General features: G+C 41.9%; 1 protein-coding gene across 3 annotated transcripts in view; it reads right to left on the bottom strand.

Moving 5' to 3' along the window:
- Nucleotides 1-19,409, bottom strand: part of UBE2G1 (ubiquitin conjugating enzyme E2 G1) — a 30,764-nt gene extending 11,355 nt beyond the window's left edge. The window contains exon 1 of one of the 3 annotated variants that reach the window (XR_014214094.1): nt 19,177-19,345. Coding sequence is in view for 2 of the 3 variants with exons in the window: in XM_082201320.1 (XP_082057446.1) it covers nt 19,177-19,222 (46 nt within the window). In the remaining variant the exon portion in view is untranslated. Of the gene's footprint in view, nt 1-17,978; nt 18,094-19,176 lie in introns of those variants that run through there. The other 2 variants (XM_082201320.1, XM_082201319.1) reach the window with 2 other exon arrangements.
- Nucleotides 19,410-22,283: the final 2,874 nt, after the last annotated feature.

The following is a 22,283-nucleotide window of genomic DNA, read 5'->3' as shown; positions in this document are numbered from 1 at the left end:
CAATTGTTCTATGCCACATTCTCAGGGTCCCTAGTTTGCTCATTATCTCGTAAACACAAAGCTCATATTCAATGATATACCAAATGCCCAACACATAAAGCCATTTCAGAGAAACCAAGTTGCTCATTCCTAGCCATATGGTCCTACTCCCCTGTGAGCCTCCAAACTGACTTGTGGCTAGATTCTTCTTCCCTGAAATAATGGCTATCTAATTACGTATGCTACAACCAACTATAAATTCCAATAAAACATAGTTTGAAGTATTTTACCTTGTTATTTAGCCAATAAGCCTGCTATGATCACCTGAACAAGCTAGTTGCCCCATGATACATAAAGGCTAGGGGCAAGGGAAAAATTAACCCTTCTGCTTATTCTGGGCCTTCACATCTCTAGTTCCTTCCCTTGGGCAAAAAAATGATGTCTTTTATAATGCAGAATATTCGTACCAAACCTGACCATCAACTTCAGTTTGTCATTATTTATTTAGGCTGTAAGTTGGTCTAAAAATGTGTTTACACACTAAAAAAAATATTGCTTTATTAAGATACAAATAAATCAAGGTTATAGGCTATCCATTAAATCATTTGTGTGAAGAATAAATCCAGATCCCAGTTGCTTTCCAGGTGCTGACTGAGAGCAGCCTAAATTGCTTGTGACCTGTATAAGAGCACTAGTTACCACGTGAACCCGCCAGGCAACTAAGGTCAGCTTCAAAGGCCCTTCTCCATATGTCCCCAGCTAGTGAGAGTAAGCCTTTTTTGTGGTAGTGCCTAAACTGTCAAATTAATTCCTCAATATTTAACCAAGTACCTGCCAAGGTAACAAGAGGGTCAAAGTGGATCCTATTCCCTTGCATTTAGCATCCCTTCATTTTATCATGTACTTGTTTTATTATGGTAGTTTGCTGCTTTTATTAACAGCTTGCCACTTCGTTTTATGATTTTTTATGCTGTTTTTATGGGTTTTTAATTCATTTCTCTGTCAACCTCCTTGAAGACTTTTGAAAGTCAAAAGGTGGACATGTATTTCTTAAATAAGAAGCTATTAAACTCTTTGTGAGGCCTAGACAACCAGTTACCATTCACCCACAAGTAATGGGTATAGAACAAAGTTTTCCAAACTTTTCATGTTGGTGACACACTTTTTAGTCACACTTTTTATTTGCATCACTTCACAACACAGTAATTCAGCTTTACTAGCAAACCAGAGGTTAAACTAAACCCTTTCCAGCCCCAGGAGGAGCATGGGGAGCGTTTGCGCAACACACCTATACACTGCAGCCGACACACTAATGTGACACACAGCTTGAAAAGCTCTGGTATAGAATTTACTTTATTTTACACAGCTTCTTTGAAGTGCAAGCAATTTTACGAAGCCTGTTCAACTGAAGTGCATACCCTAGATCAGGGGTTCCCAAACGTCATTCAGGTAGTCTGAGGCATAGCTGTGGATTTGTGGTTGTTACCAAGAAATCACCAATGAATTTAAGACAGCAATAATTATTTCCCATAACTGGTACCTGCAGTATTTTCAAACATTTACAGAAATGTTCTTAAGGTTTTGTTAGTGTAAGCATAGTCTTCTGATAAATTCAAACCTCGACTCTGTTGCAATCTAACTTCCCAATCTTACATTCCAAATACTTGGAAGAAAGTTTAACTTAAAGTATGGGCATGCTAAGAATCTAAATATGCTTGGACAGAAGCTAAAATAAAATAAAATAAAGACTACAGGGCAGAAGCAGCCATCTTCCAGATGTTGATGGGACTACAACTCCCATCATAGCCAATGGGAAGGGATAATCAAAATTTTAGTTCAACAATATCTGGTAGTCACCACATTGGCTGCTCTGTACTAGACGGTCACAAGCCCCAGATACTAGAAACAAACAGAAATGCACACATTACATTATCTAAAAGGTCAAATAAATATGACTGTGGATGTCATTAATATACCTAGAATATATCACTTGTGAGCCTTTAAACTACATCCTGTGTATCACATTGGAATCCTTAAGAGCCACCCTATAAGGTAAGTCAGTAGTACTGCAGCATGGGAAGCTGGAAAAATGTGGCTTGATATACAGTAATCCAAACTGGGGACTTCCTAATTTGTCTTACATCCTGATCAACATTCTGTCTGTCCCTGATGATTTGCAGAAGGCACAGCAAGAGTTGAAGTATGTTGCAACACTCTTCCAAGCCTTACGTTTCCATACACTGATAAAATTCACTTGTCTCATTTCAATACACTTTTAAAGTGTTGCCCCCCTAGTAGAGAACACAAAATCTACCCATAGTAGGAACAGCTGATTGTTTTCTCGCAAATCTTTTAAACAGATTGTACAGGAAACTTGATTCAAGGTTTGCAGGATGACATAATTTGACACAGTTGTGGTAAAGGGCAAACGCAGAGTAGGCCGTGGACTTAACTGGATGCCACAACCGTGTTTCAGGTTGAAAAAAATAAGTAACGATCATGGGGTCACAGAGTCGAACACGACTAAGACAACAACAAAAACTGATGCAATGGACATGGTCCAAACCACAGAGGAAGAACTATGTGCATCTCCACTAAGGTTAGCAAACAGAAGAAACATGTTAGTTTGCATAAAGCATTTCCCTAGTTATGCTCTATTTTTTTGTTTTTCAACTGATGTTAAGAATGACCCACAGAGGGAGACAGCACTCTTGTATTTAGCAACAGCTTTAATCCCTTGGCTCCTTTGGTTTTTCTACAGTGAAGTTGCGGACTTTTGAAGTTACTCTATCTTTAATGCAGTGTTTTGAACCAAGCACAAAGTCTGTTGTACTGAAATGCCACTGTAAAGTAAATCTCAAGACCTTGCCTTCTGTGCTGTCCTCTTGTGACAAGGTTATGGCCTGAAATGGAAATCTGACTCATTCTACTCCAACAGTACTTTCATTTGGTACACCAAGATGGCAGTGCCAAGAATTAAAAAAACCAAGTAAACAGTTTTGACTGTGCCATGGATCAGCAATCCAGTTTTTAGCACAAGCTGGGATTTACAATTACTTCCACAACCAAGTCCAGGGTTATAAGCCAAAAAGGAAACCGTGACTAGGATATGGCTTTAGTGCAAAGCTGTTATGAGCAAGCAGCACTCCATCACTGGTTTACAGGGAGAGAGCCCTCTATACAAATCCAAGTGAATCAAATTGGTACAAGTCAACAAAAATGACTAAGCAGGAAGAGCCCTATGGCTAAAGGAGCAACTATGAATGGTATATCGACTTTTCAACTTCCATTGGTGGCTGCAGCCTGCCATTTCAAAGGAACCTGTCTGCCACAGCACTCTGAACGCCAAGGAAACAAAGAAGTCAGGGCTTTCCTGAATAGCCTGTAAATGTGCAAGCTAATAGGATCATAGAATTGTAAGTCGCCTTGAGTCCATCAGGGAAAAAGGCAGGGTATAAATAAATTTAACAACAACAGAGTTTGAAGGGACCCATAGGGGCATCTAGTTCCACCCTCTTCAGTGAAGGACTTGCAACTAAATAATCCCTGACAGATGGCCATCCAAGCTCTGTTTAAAAACCTCCAATGAAGGAGTATCCACCACCTTAGATCAATTATCTCATCAACTGTTCAACTTTTGTATTTTGTTTCTGGTGCTGTGTCTAACTTAAATTGTCAATTCAACAGGGCCTGTCTATATATTTTATGCAGCACCTAGTTTTTAAGTGCTATAAATATAAGGTGAGAAAACCAATACCTACAACTATTGATTTCAGGGAGATTTATTATTATATAGAAAAGAATACCAATAAACCATAACATATAAAACAATAGAAAAGCACAGTGCTGATGAGAGATGGGGTGGAAACTGTTGCTAAGATCATTTGGTTGTTTCAGTCTGTTGACTTGCCTGTATTCTTTGTTTACATAGAAAATTTTTATTTTTGTCCTTATTGGACTTTAGCTTTGTTTGCTTTATGATGGAGCTGCTATTTTGTTATTTACTGAACTTGTTTTTATGGATTCTGTATTTTTTCTATATTATTTTATCCATATATTTCTATATTGTTGTTGTTGTTATTGTCCCCTGCTCTGGAAGCGTCTGTAACCTGAGGTACCACTGTATGGTGAAAAAGGTGAAGGGCTCCATGAAAAATGATTTTGGCAATCCCACCCGCCATTGAACCCAGTGAGTTTTGACTATAAGTGATTTTGGCTTTAGACGCAATACCCCCATGTAAGTTGTGGGCCTAATGTACTTGCCTGTTAAGCCCTAATGGTTTGAAATTCAACACCAACACCCTGAACTAGATTTGGAAACAGTGCAGCTATCAGCAAGGCTCATTTAATGCTGGTGAGATACACTACAATATGTGGTCCTAGTTAGCAATCTAGTTGCTTTATTTTATACTACAGTAACTTCAGTTTCTGATCAATATTCAAAAGCAAGCCCCACATATAACACACTGCAACAATCCAAATGAGGGGTTACCAGAAACCATGCATGAACTATCCCTGCTTAGGAAAGGCTACAACTTCTGCACCAACCTAGGCTTGGAAAAGATGCACAACATCAGTAAGGCCTCCACTGGGGCTCCAATGGCAGCTAGGAGAACCTTAGAGCTGTGCACCTGACCTATCAGGCGAGTCCAGCCCCATCCATAACTGGTTAAACACCTTATCATTATAAACCAACAAAACTCCTACACAGCAGTACACAGCTTTGCTTCCTCATTCCTTGAATTTGTAACCAAAGCTTAGATCAGTATTCTAGTACTGCATTGTCCCATGTGAACTAAACTACTGCAACATGCAAAATCGTATGCTACCTACTGGTTTCTTTGGACGCTAACTTTCTGCTTTAATCCAGACCCAGTGCTCAGTAACATGGTTGCAAGAGGGCTGTTCCCCTCTGGCCATTGTAGGCTTTGCAAGGCAATAAAGCAACAAGAATGCTGAGGAAAGGTCCTTTTTACATCACTATAAAACCAGCACCTCCACAACGTTCTTTATAAAGAGTTCCAAAACCCAGCAGCAGTTGATACCATCTGTCCGCTGAGGCCTCAACAACTCAAGGAACATCCTATTCAACGAAGAGAAGATAAGCTTTAGTGAGAACTTCAGTGATTCCCAATTAGCTAATTGGGACCCCTGTTTTTCAGGGGTCTGAAAGTATTGTGGACCCTTTTTTCCCCCAAAAGCCAACACACAGACCACCTACTTTTGCAAATTTTGATATCTCTATGGTAGTTTTGTTATGTGAATAATCCCAATGATCCCCTGAGTGGGTTACACAGACCCCTGGTGTCTGTGGGCCACCAATTGGGAACCACTGATCTAGAACATTTTGTTACCTAATTCTACTATGCAAATAGTTTTAACATCATATCTATAGATCTGTTTCAAGACACTGGCAACTACAGACACAGGAATATTTGCTTTCTCACATTTCCACCAGATGTTTAAAATCTCCACTTTATTGCAATGTCAGTGCCTACCATCACCTCTTTTTCCAAGACTTCCAAGGTGTCCAATGACATTGGAAGGCTGTCTTACCACTTTTCATTATAGCTTGTAGCTATCGAAAAGGTGGCTCCCTTAAAAAATAAACAATTCCAGACTTCTGGAATACTGTCTTGAAAGTCCTGCTTCCATTTATCTTTATATTACTGCTATTTAACAAGATCTACAGAATTGCTAGAATCTGGTATATCTTAGCATATTATTTCAATTTATTTATTATGAATAAAGCCCCTTATTATTTAAGCACTAAGTTATACAAGCAGTAACCATGTCCCTCCATTTAATTAATCAATTGCTTCCCATAAAAGCATCCCAAAACATTTATCACAGTAAACATGTACTTTGGGTTTAATGATACACTAGATAAGCTGGAGATCACCAGCAAACCAGCTATGTTTGAGCTGAGGAAATTCAGTAGTGATGCTGAATACACAAACTAGTCATCAGTTATCACATGAGGGCCACTGAAAAGCACAGGGATCAAGCTGCAAAAAAGCTAGATTGGGGTGCAGCTATTTGGATCTACATGAGCAACAATGTTAAACTGATCCAAATTTGACATACTAATGCTTTCTTGCCAGGTAGGCTGATTTAGGAAGATGAAGAACTACAGCTTTGTAAGAGATTAGACAACTGTACACCTGTTTCAGAAAGGATTAAGTTTTCCATGAAGAACAAGTGGCCATACAAGTTATTCTTACCTGTAACACAAAAAGGGGAAGGCAGAACCCATTGCATAATGCCAGTGTATGGTTACAGAACCAAAGTTTTAAAACTGTAGTATAGAGTGGAAGTAGCGTAAACATTTTCCTAAAGTTTCTGAAGAATGTGAAATTGATTCAATTTATTTTGTGGGAAGCAACAAATAAATGGAATTTAAATAAATAAGATTGTCCCTTCAACATTCTGCACCCCTTAGTGATACAGTACCTTTTGATGCCAGGTATACCATTTACAACATTAGAAATTTTGTCCATAAATTCATAACTAGCTGTGGCAAAGTCTTCAAACCAAATAGCAGGAATAAAAAACAGTCAGCATAAAACTGGACACAGCAGCTTTAGTTCAGGTTCCAAGGAGAGAACATAGGATGATCAGCTGCTAACCAGCTATACAGAGTCAAGCCATTAGTTCACATAGCTCAGTACTTTCTACACCATGGGTCGGCAAACTAAGGCCTGCAAGCCGGATCAGGACCAACTGCCTTCTGGATCTGGCCCACGGACGGTCCAGGAATTGCCATGTGGATCGCCAGCGCGTGTGTTCTTTCCCTCTCCCTCACACGGAGGTGGCGGTGCCTCCTCCTCCCGGCTTCTCCCCGCCCTGCCTAGAAGAGGAAGGGGGCTGGGCTATGTTGTTGTTAGACACAGGCAGAGCCCAGCACCTTGATGAGAATGGAAATTGTCCCCAATCCTGGACATCAGAGTAATTATTTGATGACTGAAGTAAAAGCACTGAGTCACCCCACCTTCAAGTAAGTTATGGGGAGAGAATGTGTTCCTGTGTGTGCAGTTTGACCACACAAACTTTGCTCACACCCGTATCTGGCATGCAGCCCTGAAGTGTGACTATGACCCTTGGGTCAAAAAAGACTAGTTATCTCTCATTTAAGGAACTGGATGAGCTTTTTTAGGGTTCCAATACTGAAACAGGTTCATGGACCAAACAGAAGCCATTTTCCTGCTTTCAGTTGCACCGTGTTGCATTGTGCCCTTTTAAGTACAAAATAGATATTAGAATCAATTTCTTGAGGAAGTTTGGCTACGTACATGGGTCATTCAAAATCCATTTATAGCCAGCATACTGGGAGACCACTCTAAAATCACTGCTGTAGGTTGACACCTTGAACAACAGTAGTCCTTTCAGAATTATGCAGCGGCTTGTGTATTTTGCATGTGCACGCACAGACACCATACTGTAACATATGAAAGCATCCATTCATGCAATTTTTTTGGCTCAACTATCTAGGGAGCAAGCAAAATGTTGTCATAAGTCCAAAACTGATCATACGCTAGTATACAAGTGATTAGGCTAGATGCAAGTTTTGGTGGGAGGAAGTAAGCTCATTAGATAGTAAGTGGTTCTACCGACAAGAGAACTCAAGAATTCCAAAGAGTAAATATCGTGACTGACTGGATTACGGTATGACCTCTTAAACTGAGAAGATAACCTAAATGAACATCAATCAATCAATCAATCAGTTTCCAAAACAAAAGGGATTCACTGTGGAGGAATAGCTATTTAAATCAACAAGACCATCTACTCACTAAGGTTAGCTTCTCTTTCCTGTTTTGTCAGTACGGTCTAACCACCAATAGCAGCAGTTGTAAAACATCTCTGACGCCTCAGCTCAGGCTTGCCAACACTCTGTGCTCTCACAAATTGCAGTTGTTTTATTTTACACTTGGCTCAGCACAGGCCTGCTTGTTTATCTTTCCCACAAGCCAAACTTAACAGTACGGGATACCCTTCTGCCAATCCAATACTTCTTCCACTTCTGTATCACTGCCCTCTATTTCAAAAACAGGTATGAATTGAGCATGTTGGAATGTGTTCTCAAACTGTGAAAGTCTATGGAGACATGGTCACTAATGCAAATGGTGCAAACTTGTCACTGAGACTGACTAATGAAACATGTCTCTAGCTTGTATCAAGCATGAACGGTTTGCTGCTGCTTTCTAGTCGGGACATACATGAAGAGTGCACAGAAACAGTGTCAAAAGCTGCTAAGGCAAACCTTTATTTCTTCATGACGTTTTTACTTCCTTAGAAAACCTTACAATACTTTATTTTGTCCAGTGCTCAGAGAACATGCAACTTTTCAGCAGGAATTATGACAAGAAAGGGGAACATAGAGAAATCAAGTCTATTTATTGTGTCAAGAACTTAAAAAGAAAAGTTACTCAGCACAATTGCTAGTATGAGTCTTTGGAATACCGGTAGCTTCTATTCTGCCATGGGAACTTGAATGTTTAATAAAATTACCATGTTGCCTAATAAAATTCAGTAAAAAACAGTTTAGCTAAAATAATTATTAAAAAGGCAACTATTACTAAGGCAATAAAACTCAAGCAGGATAACCCAGTAATAATGTTCACAAAAGACTACAATCATATTGAATTCAGCACATAAAGTTGTGCAAAACAAATATTTATAATTTTTTATTTATACAGTGGTACCTTGGGTTAAGTACTTAATTCGTTCCGGAGGTCCGTACTTAACCTGAAACTGTTCTTAACCTGAAGCACCACTTTAGCTAATGGGGCCTCCTGCTGCTGCCACGCGAGCACAATTTCTGTTCTCACCCTGAAGCAAAGTTCTTAACCTGAAGTACTATTTCTGGGTTAGCTGAGTCTGTAACCTGAAGTGTATGTAACCTGAAGCGTATGTAACCCGAGGTACCACTGTAATGGCATTTAAGTGGATTATTACCCCAACTTTTTGCTTCATAATGCTCCAATAGGAATTGACACTCAAATTCAAGTTGACAGTATTTAATCCAGGCATAGGCAAACTTGGCCCTCCAGATGTTTTGGGACTACAACTCCCATCATCCCTAGCTAACAGGACCAGTGGTCAGGGATGATGGGAATTGTAGTCTCAAAACATTTGGAGGGCCGAGTTTGCCTATGCCTGATTTAATCACTTCATATTTGGACTTGTCATCTTCCTTAGATTTGTGAACATGTAAAAAAAATAAAATACAAAGTTTGTTTCCACTAAGCCACCTTTGCCTGCCTGCCCCCCAAAATACAAAAAGTGGCCACATTTCTGAATCAGAAGCTGTATATTCTTCTAATGCTGATTAATCAAAAAGTTTGTCTTTTCAAATTGATGTAAAACAGTTCAGAATTGTAGCTAGTTTCATTCCCAGTATTTTGGATCCAGCTGCTTCTATATAAAGATTAGCTTTATGTATTGATGATGGATATTATTGCTGAAAACCATTTCCTGAAGCTTTTGAGATTTATTAGGCTGTGTCCAACTAAGTTCAACTCCAAGTAGATTCACTGAAATTAATGGAGCTATGTTAATAACGTCCATTAAGTTCAATGGGTCTACTCCAAATATTAGATACAATTCAATGCAATTTTGTATTTAATATAGGGCAATTCATATCCTATGCAAAAAATATAAAAAACAAAAGCCCTGAGATTTTAGGTTTTGCCCCAGCTTAACTATATAGCTTTGCAGAATTCAGTTCTGGCAAAGAACAGTATGATAAGCGAAAGATGAAGGGACAACAAGGATCAGTGACCAGATGTCATAAAGCAGCGACCAGTACTGTAAAAGTTTCCGATTCTGAATGCCGCAGCCTTTTGCATGCACTGCCTTTATAATGGGAAAAGTACATATCCAAAATAAAATCTGTTTGTTTGGGTTTTTCTGAAGCATGAAGGCTGAAAGTCTTACAAATCTAAGTTTGATGCCAGAGACTAGATCCGCCTCATGCAGTGTTCTGCGCATGCGGATTTATAAAAGCCAAATAGTCCCGACAGTAAGCTGCTCTCATCACTGAAGTGATTTACTGTGCTTTAAAGGTCTTAAAGCATCTGTTCAAAGCTTTAGCCGCATTTACAATTTCTACAGCCTAAGAATGGGAGGTCTGAAGGCACCAAGTGAGATGTTGCCTTGCCTAATTGAGATCACATCTGCAAATTCTTGTTTGTGTACCATATTCAACTAGAATTAATGCTGAACAGTGCTACTCAAGAGCTTCACATAATGAACCACACAGGATTTCCATACATGAAACTACATTACTGGTGCAAAGACACCAAGAACCAAGAGCCTCAAAAGCAAAATATTCTAATGCTTTAACTCTTCTCAGTGAAAAGACTGGTTTATCATTTGGGTTACCAAAGCTTGAACATACTAAATTAACATTTTCCTTGTAGTCAAATCTGGGCTGGAAATACATGTATCCCAAGGAGAAAGAATCTTAGGCGACCACAAGAGAACATCTGGCTAATGGAAGAAAACTATTCTCCTACTGGCAGAAAAACAGGTAGATACCTACCTCCTGGACCATTCAAAAATCAAAAGAACCAAGGGAAAAGAACTGAGCTCAGTTGTATTTGAATAACCATCCATACAGCTGTGAAGAAGCTAACCTCACACTTCTGCTAAGATGGAGTTCAAAGTTACTGTAAAGAACAAATGTTTTAGGATGGATCAGAGGGTGGTTATGAATGAAGTGGAAAGGACACTTCAAGGGGATGTCACTAAAGATGGGAAACCAATAAAGAATGAACTAGTCAAATATTCAGTAGAGCCAAGAACACCACAATCTAAGAGACTGCTTCTTTTAATTGCATCATTAATTCTGTCATCTGACATAAAGACAAGAGTCAGTTCTTTGCTCCTCATCCCTGTAGGGGGCAGGGTCCAGTCCCTCCCCCCACAACATAGTTTACAAATCTTTTAAAGATTGCCTCTCTTGTATAGTTTGCTGCATGTTATTTCATCCATTTTTAAAATGTCTGTAGCTGGTCTATTCTTGCAGTTCCAGGATAAGAAACCAAGAACTGCAAGTTGCATGAATATCAGTCACACATTTATTCTATGCATTGCACTATTTTAAACATTTGATAGTTTACAATGTCACTGCTTCATAACTGTCAGAAAAAAGAAGCCTTTAACAGTTCACATACCTTGTTGCTTTAAGTAAAATAATCAGCTAGTCAAACAAATCAACACTCTAGATTGTGACTAGAACTAGTAGGTCTCATACAAATATATCCATTCCACCAATATGTACTGGTCTGTAGACCAGGTGCAGCATGCAGCCTCTATCTCGTCTCTCATTCCAACCCCCCCCTCCCAGCTGTGCTCTACCCACTTCTATTATGCCTGGTCTCTTTCCAAATGCCAGATCACTAAGTATGGAACAGCCACACTAGCAACTACACTCCATAGTGGGACCTTTCAGCTTATGCTGCAACTGTGCATTCTATGCAGCTCACTGAGGCATTCCTTCCACTTATCTCTCCACCAACACCACAATGAGTAGAGATCAGCAGATGGGCAGTGCAAGCTCAGAGTCCTTACCACACAGTACAGTAAGTGAGCCACCCAACCAGAACACGGCAGATAGAGAGGTCTTTGAAAAGACATGGTAAGCCCTCTGAGCTCATAGGGCCCACCACCTGGTCTCTCTCATTCTTTCTGTGAGACACACACACACTTCATATCATATAACACAGTTCATCATAGAATGTTACAGCCACATGTTCAGTAATAATTTCTCTTGGCCTCCCTAATCTCCATTAATACACCATTTGCATTGAAGTCACACATTTCACTTTGTTGAAAAGGACTTTACTTAACAGAAGACTAACGAGACTTTCAAAAAACTACATCTGCAAATTTAGAAATGTCTTAAGTATCAATTTTCCCAGTTAAGAAACCTGATGATACTAGGCATAATGTTGCTTTAAGATACCACTTTTTTTAAAAAAAGGTATTCTATCTGACTACGCAGTAGAGTAATACAACTTAGAACAGTAGAGATACAGGTTCTATAAAGTGCACAAATATTTATAATAAAAAAACTTGTGCATCTTCTAGAATCTGCTGTTCTGTTCAGTTGATTTCCAAACTGTGCTGTCCAAGCTCTTTGTTTCACAGTTGCAAAGTACTTCACACGCCAGCTAGGAAGGGGCAGGAAAGCGAGTAGGAGAAATGGAAAGCATTCACCTGATGTACGGAAGCTGGCCCACTGTACGCGACAGCTCTCCACAGTAATTAATATATAATAATTCAAGACATTGTCTGCTAACAGTTCCATTTTAAAGTTACCCAAAATCTTCCTAATGTGAGAGTCAATGCCCTCCCCCCGCCCAAGTCCAACAGTCTGAGAAACTTCCATGGTGAAGTTTCAGCATGGACAAGCTTTTTCAACTGTAAACCTTACATAAGAAGATCCAGAATTTTCTCCTTCAAGGAAAATTGTCATGTGAAGTGCTATTAAAGCAAGGAACTTGTTTTTGAAACACACTGCTCTTTTTCCATTGCGGAAAAAAGTGCCATATGCAAAGGATATCCATTGTATGACATATATTGATGCAGCTTTCTGGTTAGTGAACCTACAGATATCTTACTTATATAATGGTAGCACTAAGCTACTGGAGTAAGAAGTTACTTTTAATACTACATCACTAACAAGGCAACATCAGACTCAGTCACCCAAAAGGTGTTAATCAACTATGCATAGCTTCTGCATCCTTTTAAGCCGCCTGGCTTTCTGTCCAAACTGTAGGAATTATACTGCTTAAGGCATTGCTACTTAATGGGGATCAATGGCACCCTCAAATGTATGCTTGAGTTTCTCAGCTCTTGTAATAGTTACCTTAGTAAACACCATTCCAAGGGGAGAGAACACGATGTATCCCAAGTAGTTGTCTACAATAAATCTGAATCTTGTGGCACTCAATGACTAGCAGGTTAATTGTGGCATAAGCTGCCACAAGAAACTTGTTAAGTCTTTCAGGTGTCACAAGATGCTTTCCCGCCCTGCAACAGACTAAAATGGCCAGCTCTCAAGAAGTTAAGTGCCTAATAACACAGCTGATGTATGTGTGACAGAAGTAGACAGTAATACAACTTGCTAACATTCTGTTTAAAGATTAGAACAGCTGAAAGTGGAACACAAGTGCCAGTGAACAGGAGGGGGGTGGGAACATAAGCAGCACAAGGGAGTAACCCTCTTGGAGCAGTCAGACATAGGAAACACAGAGCTGGGAAGTCTGAATTTCCTGATCAGTCTTTTGCGAGGGGAGTTCTTTAATCAAGAGGAAGTTTTACTTTGCAGAGATTCTGACACAGAACATAATTCGAACAGAGCCCTGTGAGGTTTTTGGCAGGTTGTTTTTTTTTGTTTTTTTTTAAAGCCTTGTCTGGAATATGTATCTACTTCTACCAGATCCTGTTGTAACTAAACACATACTGATATGGACACATATAATGTGTTATTATACTCACTTCAAATGAGTTCTGATCCACATACCCTGAGATCTATCTTGGAAATTTCAATTTCTGTCATATTCACATTAACTTAGTATTATGAATAGCATTATATCATCAAGGGTCCACAACTTTTGGCTGGCCCTGGAAGCCAGATCAAACATTTGGGTCACTAGGACCTGACCATTCACTGGTCCCTGGCCTCACACTTTTGCACAAAGTATGGGACAATCCTTCATTTGAGTTTGGATCTGGACTTAAACAAGTGTTGCCCAAGTGTCCCAGGTGGCTCAGCAGCTTAGTGTCTAAAGAAGCCCACACCATCCTTTCCAGCTCTGGAAATGGGGGCGGGAAGGATGTTGTCTGTTTGGTTTAGCACTGCTAAGAAACAGACTTCTGCCTAGCCTTGGTACTGAAAAGAGAGCAGGGATCACTGCACAACAGGTGGGATTATTTCCAAGGACTTCTCCAGATCAAAGGCTGGGAGGAAGGCTGGGATCTTTACACTTGTCAGAGGGCAGCATTGAGAGCAAAAATGTAGAATCCTACCTCAATCCTTCTCTCTCTCTCGGCCATTCATAAATAAAATTGTAACACAATTTTAAAAGGTGACTACGCAAAGCAAAAGGTAAACTACTTCACTGCAGAGTAACAATAAAATACAAGCAACTATCGATTCACCTGTGTCCAATTGACAAGTGACCGTGCATGAATACATCATGTCGGCCCAGAAGTGGCCAGAAAAGGGGGAGTAATGGGGTAATGCATGCTCTGCCGACGTGCATGGGTTTCAGGAATGTAACCCCCATGCAAATCAGGCATTACCTGTAGCAGCAACCAATATAATTACAACTTAACAGTATAAACCAGCACCATTATTCAATTAAAAGCTGAGTTAAACCACTAATCCTTTGACCCATTTAAAAGCAGTCAACAGTGCTCCTCTCATAAGAAATTTCACAATGCTAGAGCCACCACTTAAAAGGCCTTGTATTTTGTGCCCACCAGCCTGATGGACCTTACCGGTGGCCCCATGAGCAGAACCTTTGCTGCCAATCTTAAGGTCCAAGTGCAGGTAATCCTTCAAATAACTTGACCCCAAGTAATTCAGTGCTTCAAAGGTAACTGGATGCAAGACTACACTGGCAAATAGTGCATCAGTACAGAACTGGTATAATATGGCCATGGGACAGAATAGAAGTTTAGCTAGCACTACCTCAGAAGGTCATCTCTCTAAAAACTGTGCTGTCTATTCACACTGCATTACTTCCAGTGGGTTGTGCAGTCACATCCTGATGCAATATCACTCAATTTTTACATGTTATTAGAACTGGATCAGGATGTAAGCATTTGAGATTGCACTATAAAAAACCCTAAAGGATTATGAACATATGAAGGTGCCTTTTACAGAGTTAGCTCTGTAAAGTCCTAGACCTTAGGCAGAAGGGCAAGCCCAACTCACAAAGATGCTTTTAACCAGAGATGCCAGGAGTTGAACTAGAACATTCAACGTACATGCACAGCAGGTACTCTGCTACTGAGCTATAACCATTCCACAAATTAATAGTACAGCCACCCTATCCAGGGCATGGATTTAGACATGTGGCTTGATTGCATGTAGGCAGTGTTAGAAACCCAGATATACAATCTAATCACCAAATAGCACCTTGAGCTATGGTTGTCCCATTAAGTTTACTGCTGCTACTACTACTACTACTATTTTCATTTCTATAAGCTGCAAAATTCACTTGGTGCCTGGCTAACTTCAAGCATTGCATGTAGATTTTCGTAAGAAACTCACGACGTGGAGTGCAGAGGGAGGAAAGCCTTACAGATCTGTTTATATTCATAAAAACCCTGTTTTTACATTATCCTTTAAAAAATTCTCTACCTAATACCAAGCTACATTAATTTCTTCATCTTTCTGCCATCAACCTAGCATTTTTATGTTGTTATTTATTTCAACTATTTACATATATTGCTTAACACTACAGTTTCTAATTGGTGTTCCAAGGGGAAAAAATCTTCAAAATATAAATATTATGTTAACAGAAAAATGGAATCCTTAACTGTCCCTTCTATCCTCCCCAACCCCTTTGGGGTTACTAGAGGGCCAATGATGTGTTTTGCAGTCACAACTCAGAGTTCGTATTAGGGGCAATTCATACTAGTATCTTGTTCTTACTGCATGTTGTGGAGTTTGATACTCTGATTTTTCCATGCAGATATACAGGATAACATACATGATACAAAATAAAAAATATCTACTTTCGCATTGCTACAAAAGGCATTTTGACAGTTGACATAGTGCTTTACACAACAATTAAAATAATGTAACATTTGTATTTAGCTGCTGTACTAGCATATTTGAGAGGCAGAATGGTGCTATTTGACAGAGCCAAAGCAAACAAACCTAGGTATTTACTTGCCTTGCATTTAAGATTAAAGGCAGCTTTATAAGACACCCTGCATTGCTTTTAGTAACTTTAACCTTCTGTTGGCATTTAATAGGCTCCTTTATTTTATATTGCTGCAGCAATCTCTTTCCTTCCCCTTGTACACCCCTTCTGATACTCTTAAACCAGGGCCTCGCCGTTTAATGTATCAAACTCCATATATCTGATTATTGTATTGTAATCTGCAAGTACCGGTATTTTTACACAAGGGAAGAGGAGGCTGTTAGGTTTGACCAACACCTTAATCAAAGGACTGGTAAATCTGTATGGGGAGACCGACTTCATTCTCACAGGAGGAGTCATACAGGCTACAAGAAAGCATGAACACAGGAGTTGGGAGGAGGAGGAGGAGGAGGAGAGCAGTGACACATGCTGTTTTCTACACCCAGGACAGCAGCCACTGTTGGCTCATTTCTCTTTCGGTCTGGCAATGAGTAGCACATGGGGCTACACTGCATGTCTAACCACTCAGGAAACCTATGTGCATGCCCGCTGGGACAGGACAAGCTCTGAATCAGTAGCTAGAGTGTTAGCAAAGCAAGGCCAGGGACAAAGGAAGGGGGAGGGGAGTAGTTATGAAGCAAGTTGTGGAAGCAAATTAGATAAGTGAAGGAAGCAGCCAGTCTTTCCAACAACATCCTTTCCAGTGCCCCAAACCCCATAGTAAGGTTACAATCCTTCACAAATTTTATCCCCAAGCTTCAGATCTAGTCACTTCTGATCCAAAAGTTCACTACCCACATCCTGCCACTTCTGAAAAAAGCAGCCTTGAGACAATGATCACCTAGCTAAGCAGAAGGGGTTAGAAAGGAACAGCCTTGGCAGCAGTGTCAGCAATATTGGGGGGGGGGGCACTGAGGACTATGATAGCTCTCTCTGTTATGGATTTAAACAGTGCTTTTTTCAGGGGGGATGCAGGGGTATGCATACACCTAAACATTTTGTGAATCTTTGTACTTTTGTCCATTTACTGTATTTATTTCACCTGATTTGAACTATAAAATGGTGATTTTCTTGAGTCAAAATGAGAGTGCCCCTAAACATTTTTTTTAGAAAAAAGCACTGGATTTAAAACATTAATTCCCCTGAAATTCCACCACAATATAATAATCTACAAATGTCAACCTTACCCTGCTTTGTTCAAAATAGGCAATGTACAATGTTATCCTATAGACTGAGCAGGAATCTAGATTCCTGTCCACCCACCCCAGTTACAGAAGACACAACTTGCTCCCAATTCCAGCTGTCCAGTAAATCCTCTATCACTCACATAAACAATCCTCAAACTTCAACCTGTTCCTCCTCTCCAGTTTCCAGTCCTTCACATGGGAACAATCATGGAGAAACAGGAGGGAGGGAAAGAAGGACAAAAGAAATCAATGTAGCACCCCAAAGCATTCTTTAATAAACCAAATTAAATGCACGGTTGACCTCCCTTCACACAAGGTGCCTGTTAGCTATGGGGATGTCACTTTCATACAGCACCACTGAAAAAGCAACACAGTTAGTTACATTTTCAGTTCCTCAGGCATGACCAGAGTTCAACTATTAATGCTTTAAACTCAACAGCTAAGGTTCCACCACCAAATAATGGTACTCATCTTCACAACTAACCAGGGTCTGTTTCTCTAGTTATGATTCTAATCACTCCTTCTGCACTCTACACACTTTGTTCTCTTCTGTTTGTCACCTCTTCATCTTCCATCACCATTTTGCACCCCAAGCATTCATGTCCACCCCAGCCACACAAGCCACACCTTGCTCTCAGTTTGATCTGTCAAATAACTCACCTATCACTCACATAAAAAACCTCGTCTATCCTCAAATGTCAGCATGTTCCTCCTCTCTAGCTTCCCCCCACTTCATCTAGGCACTTTCAGCCCTTATTTAACCCACCTCAGCCTGCTTACTCTTCCTTCATTTCCAAGTCTCACTCAGAGCTCTCAGGCCATCCCCATCAAACTTTACAGCTACCCAAAGTTTGCCTCACTTAAAGTCCCCTTAGTTACTGTTTGCCAGCCTGTTCCCATTACCTCTCAACTTACCCAAACTTACCACCCCAACTGATCGCCAAGATCCTTCTCGCACTTCTCATGCCCCTTCTCCAACTCACTCAGGTCTCCCCACCCCTGTACTCCTTCCCAGCACACTTCCAAGCCACTCCTCCTTGTTTTAACTCCAGCTGCCCTACATAGCCGGCTTACCATCTCCCAGCCCTTTATCACGCCTCCTATCTTTCCCCTCATGGTGCCTAGCTATCTGTTCACATCCAGTTCTTTGCCAATTTCTGTACTAGAGACTGGAGAGCAGGAATATTTAAAACCCAGTAATGCTTCTTTTTTACTTTCGAACGCCTCTTTCTATGCACAAAGATTGCCCCCACCTACCTCAACCCCATTATCTGCCCCCACCCCACCTCACCCACTTACCCAGGCACTCCCTAAGTTGCTTTTGCACCCTACTTGCTGTGTCAGAGCCCACAGTGTACTTGCCGTCTGGCCTCTATCGCTCTATCTAACCCCACCTCCTTCGTTCCAGATCAGCCACCTTTTTTACTCCTCACCTCAGCACTCCCTACTCAGGTGGCTTAAGTAAGGCTTCACCCACCTCCAACTAAACTACATGGAGCCCCTTTCTGGAATAAGCATCGCCCACCCCTACCCAGTGATCCCCACACTCCTCCTAGTTACTTAGCACCTATTTATCACCAGTTCTCACCCACTTATGACAATTCCATATACCCCACCTTTCAGAATATAAAAACCTTCCAAGGCAGCTGACAAGAAGTCACCAGAAACCTTCACCCCAGAGCACTTGATGGCAGATCCCCCAGCAAGGGGTGGGAGAAAGCCCACCTAGAGCCCCCTACCTACCCTCCTATATTCAGGCGCCCCACTTCACTTCCACCCTACACCTCAACACCCCCACCCCGCTTCTTACGTTCTCCCCCCTCCCCCAAACACCAAAGCCCCCCACCCCTCCTCACCACTTTAACCTGGTGCCCCCTTTTGGGGGAACTTTCCTCCCCTTCGACCCCCACGATCCTTACCCCTGCCTCACCCCCTACTTTTAGCTCTTTCCCCAAACCAGCGCCCTCCGACCACGTTTCACGCCACCCCTCCCCCAACCCCACTTCCTCCCACCGCCTCCCCTCAGCAACCCCAGGCCGGCCAGGTCCGAGGGGGGCAGGGAGAGACGGGCCTGCCTGCCTCTGTGGTGTGTTTTGCCCCGACCGACGGACGGACGGACCGACCTGCCAGCTGTCTCCGCAGTAGCAGCGCGGACTGGAGCTCCGTCATTCTCCCCGCCGGTGCCCGGGGAGGGGAGTCTGGGGCGGCCGCTGTGGAGGCGACGGCGTGCTCCTCCTCCTCCTCCTCTTGCCGGGCTAGAGCCAGCCGGCTAGCGCTCGCCCCTCCTCGCTCAAGCCGACCCCGCCGCCGGGGGCCTTCCCGTCCTCTCAGCGGCGCCGCCTCGCGTCCCTCGTCCGGGGGTTGGGAGGGGGCTGGGGGGGAGGAAGGGGCGAGGGGGAGGGGGAGCAGCCGCCGCCGCTCCTGAGGAGATTCTGAGGCGGTGGCGGGCGACGCGTGGCGGAAGAGGAGGGGTCCCGCCAGCCCCGCGTTTCTCTCGCTCGCTCTCTCCCCCTCACGGAAACCTTCCCCTCAGCTTCTGCCGCTTTTTCTCTTCTTTCCCTCTTCCTTTTTTTTTAAAAAAAGGAAAAATCTTTCCTTTCTCTCTTTTCCAGCCCCCCCTCCCCTCTTCACGGAATTTCACTGCACTCGGGCGCCGCGGCGCGCAGGCGCACTGCTCGCTCCTCTTTCCGCGCAGGCGCCTTCTCTCGCTCTTTCGCCTCCTTTTCTTTCTCTCTCGATGGTCCGCCTACAAAGGAGCGAGGGAGGCGCCCGCCATGTTTGGAAGGTCGACGGGTGGGAGGGAGACAAGCGGCGCTGTGTAGAGCGTAGGGAGGATGGCGGGGGGGGGTAATTCAGTGAACTCGGCGCCATCTTGGGAAGGGCAAGAGCCGTCCTGACTGACTTTGCTAACCCTAAAAGTTTGTCAAAATGCGGGGGGGGGGGGGGAGAGAATTTGTTACTCCAACTTCGCACAAAGCACGCACACAATTTTTTAAAAAATGTATTTAAAATGTTTATAATACGTCCTTCATTGTATAAATTCGTGTGTGGACCAAAACTGTAATACACAAATTGTGGCTTTCAAATTTCACAGTCGTGTGTTTTATTTGTAGTTTTCTGTAATTGCTGCGTTTTTGTTTTTATTTTATTAATTTTAATTTCATAAACGCAGAGCATATTAGAAAAGAAAGCAAATACTTCATATAATCAGGTCATAGGTCCGACAAGAGACAGTAGTACATTATTTAAATGGTAGAATCTAAGATTAAATACAATTATATAAACGATATATCTATTCATAATCTAACAAAAGGATCTTTTCTTCACAGTAACCAGCGATATAGACATTTCAGTGAACTCGCACCCTTGCTGAGCTTAAGGCCCAAGATTTCCTTGTTTTTTGTAATTGTATGTTTTTATTTATTTATTTATATGATGCTCTTTTTAACCTTTTTCATGGTGCTTTGTGGGATAGTATTAAAAAAAATCTGGTCTTAAACAGCATTTGCAACAGCCCATGACTTTTGTTTGTTTAAAACTGAGAAACGCCAAGCTCTCGCCTTCCTTCCTGACACATTGTGAAAGGGTTTTTGTTGTGTTTTTTTTTTGTGTGTGAGAGACTTTTAACAGGCAGTAATTTTCACAGGTGAAAGCTACACTGTGGAATTTCTGCCTGCCTGGCTGCTTGCAAAAGCACGAAAGCCCCAGCAGAAAAGGAAGATGGCAACTGCTAGTCTCAGACCTTCTGCCTATTGGCACAGTGGTGAGGAAACAGTATTGCAGTTTCGGACTTGGAAAAAGCACGATTAAAAAGCATGTGCAACTGAAAGCAGATTTGGGGGCTAATCCTTGGAGAGTACTATATTTTGTAGAAGGATCTAGAAAGGGAGGTAACAGGACTCAAACAGCAACTTCTGCTGCAGCAACCTTTTGCCCTAATCCCTGCAGTGTGGGGATTCTCTCTCATAAAGAAATACTGTAAACATACTCTTGCTCCTGCATGGGGCATCTTAATGTGTTTTTATTCAGTAAATTCCAGAGCTGGGACCTCAGACTGCTGCCGTTTGTAGTTGCTCAGCATTCTTCGCAGCTTCACAACAGCCCTGCAGGGTTGGTTGCACTTAGTGAGCGAGTGATTTGCCAAGAGCTTCATGGCCGTCAAGTTGCTAAACTACAATCTACAACCATGGAGGCTGTTTCCCTTGACTCCCATCCTGCAGGGCTTTCACCACCTCATTCACATACAAATCTTTGTGTGATCTGAGTTGCAACCTGGCAACTCCTTCCAAGCTGTGTCCGCACCACTTAAGAGTAAAATCTTCACAGTTGTGGAGCAGAAAGGCATGCCCGTGCTGCCCTGCTTAATAAATAGATCCAAAGAGATAAATGAACTTCATTGTTAGCTTCCTCACCACTTTGGTAATTATATACGTATATATATAGTTAAATAGAATTGCGAGCCACACCTGCTACCTCTCACAGAACTATAGTTCTCAGCACCCTGAACAAACTACAGCTCCCAGGATCCTTTGAGGGAAGCCATGTGTTTTAAACGGAAGCTTAGCGTTCATTTACAGTAAGTGTGCAATTTACACTCATTTATTTTGTGTGCCATGGGACGCAGGTGGCGCTGTGGGTTAAACCACAGAGCCTAGGACTTGCTGATCAGAAGGTCGTGGTTCGAATCCCGGCGATGGGATGAGCTCCTGTTGCTCAGTCCCTGCTCCTGCCAACCTATCCGTGCGCTGCTCTGGTTCGCCAGAAGCGGCTTCGTCATGCTGGCCACATGGCCCGGAAGCTGTATGCCGGCTCCCTTGGCCAATAAAGCGAGATGAGTGCCACAACCCCAGAGTCAGCCACAACTGGACCTAATGGTCAGGGGTCCCTTTCCCTTTCCCTTTAACTTGTGTGCATTCAGCTTTATGCATGTGGCAAAATTATATTTTAAAAATTGGAAAGGCGTCAGGGTTCCAGGAAAATAGCTTTGGCAATCTCTCCCGCCATTGAGCCCAATGGGTTTTGACTGTGTGATTTTGGCTTTAGGTGCGATCCCCGAAAATAGCCCCATTGTAAGTTGTGAGCTTACCGTATATACCTGGTCATTTGTTTTATGTATGTGTCGTGTACATCAGATTGCACATAAATAGCATCTGCTTAAAATAAAAATAATAATTAAAAATAAATGCATGGTGTGGATGTGCTCAAAGAAGCCTATGTAGGGAGAAGTTGG

The sequence above is a fragment of the Podarcis vaucheri genome, assembly GCF_965113315.1.
Source record: "Podarcis vaucheri genome assembly, chromosome: 15".
Taxonomy (NCBI): domain Eukaryota; kingdom Metazoa; phylum Chordata; class Lepidosauria; order Squamata; family Lacertidae; genus Podarcis; species Podarcis vaucheri.
The sequence above is the reverse complement of the archived record's forward strand: the minus strand, read 5'-3'. Positions and strand labels throughout refer to the sequence as shown.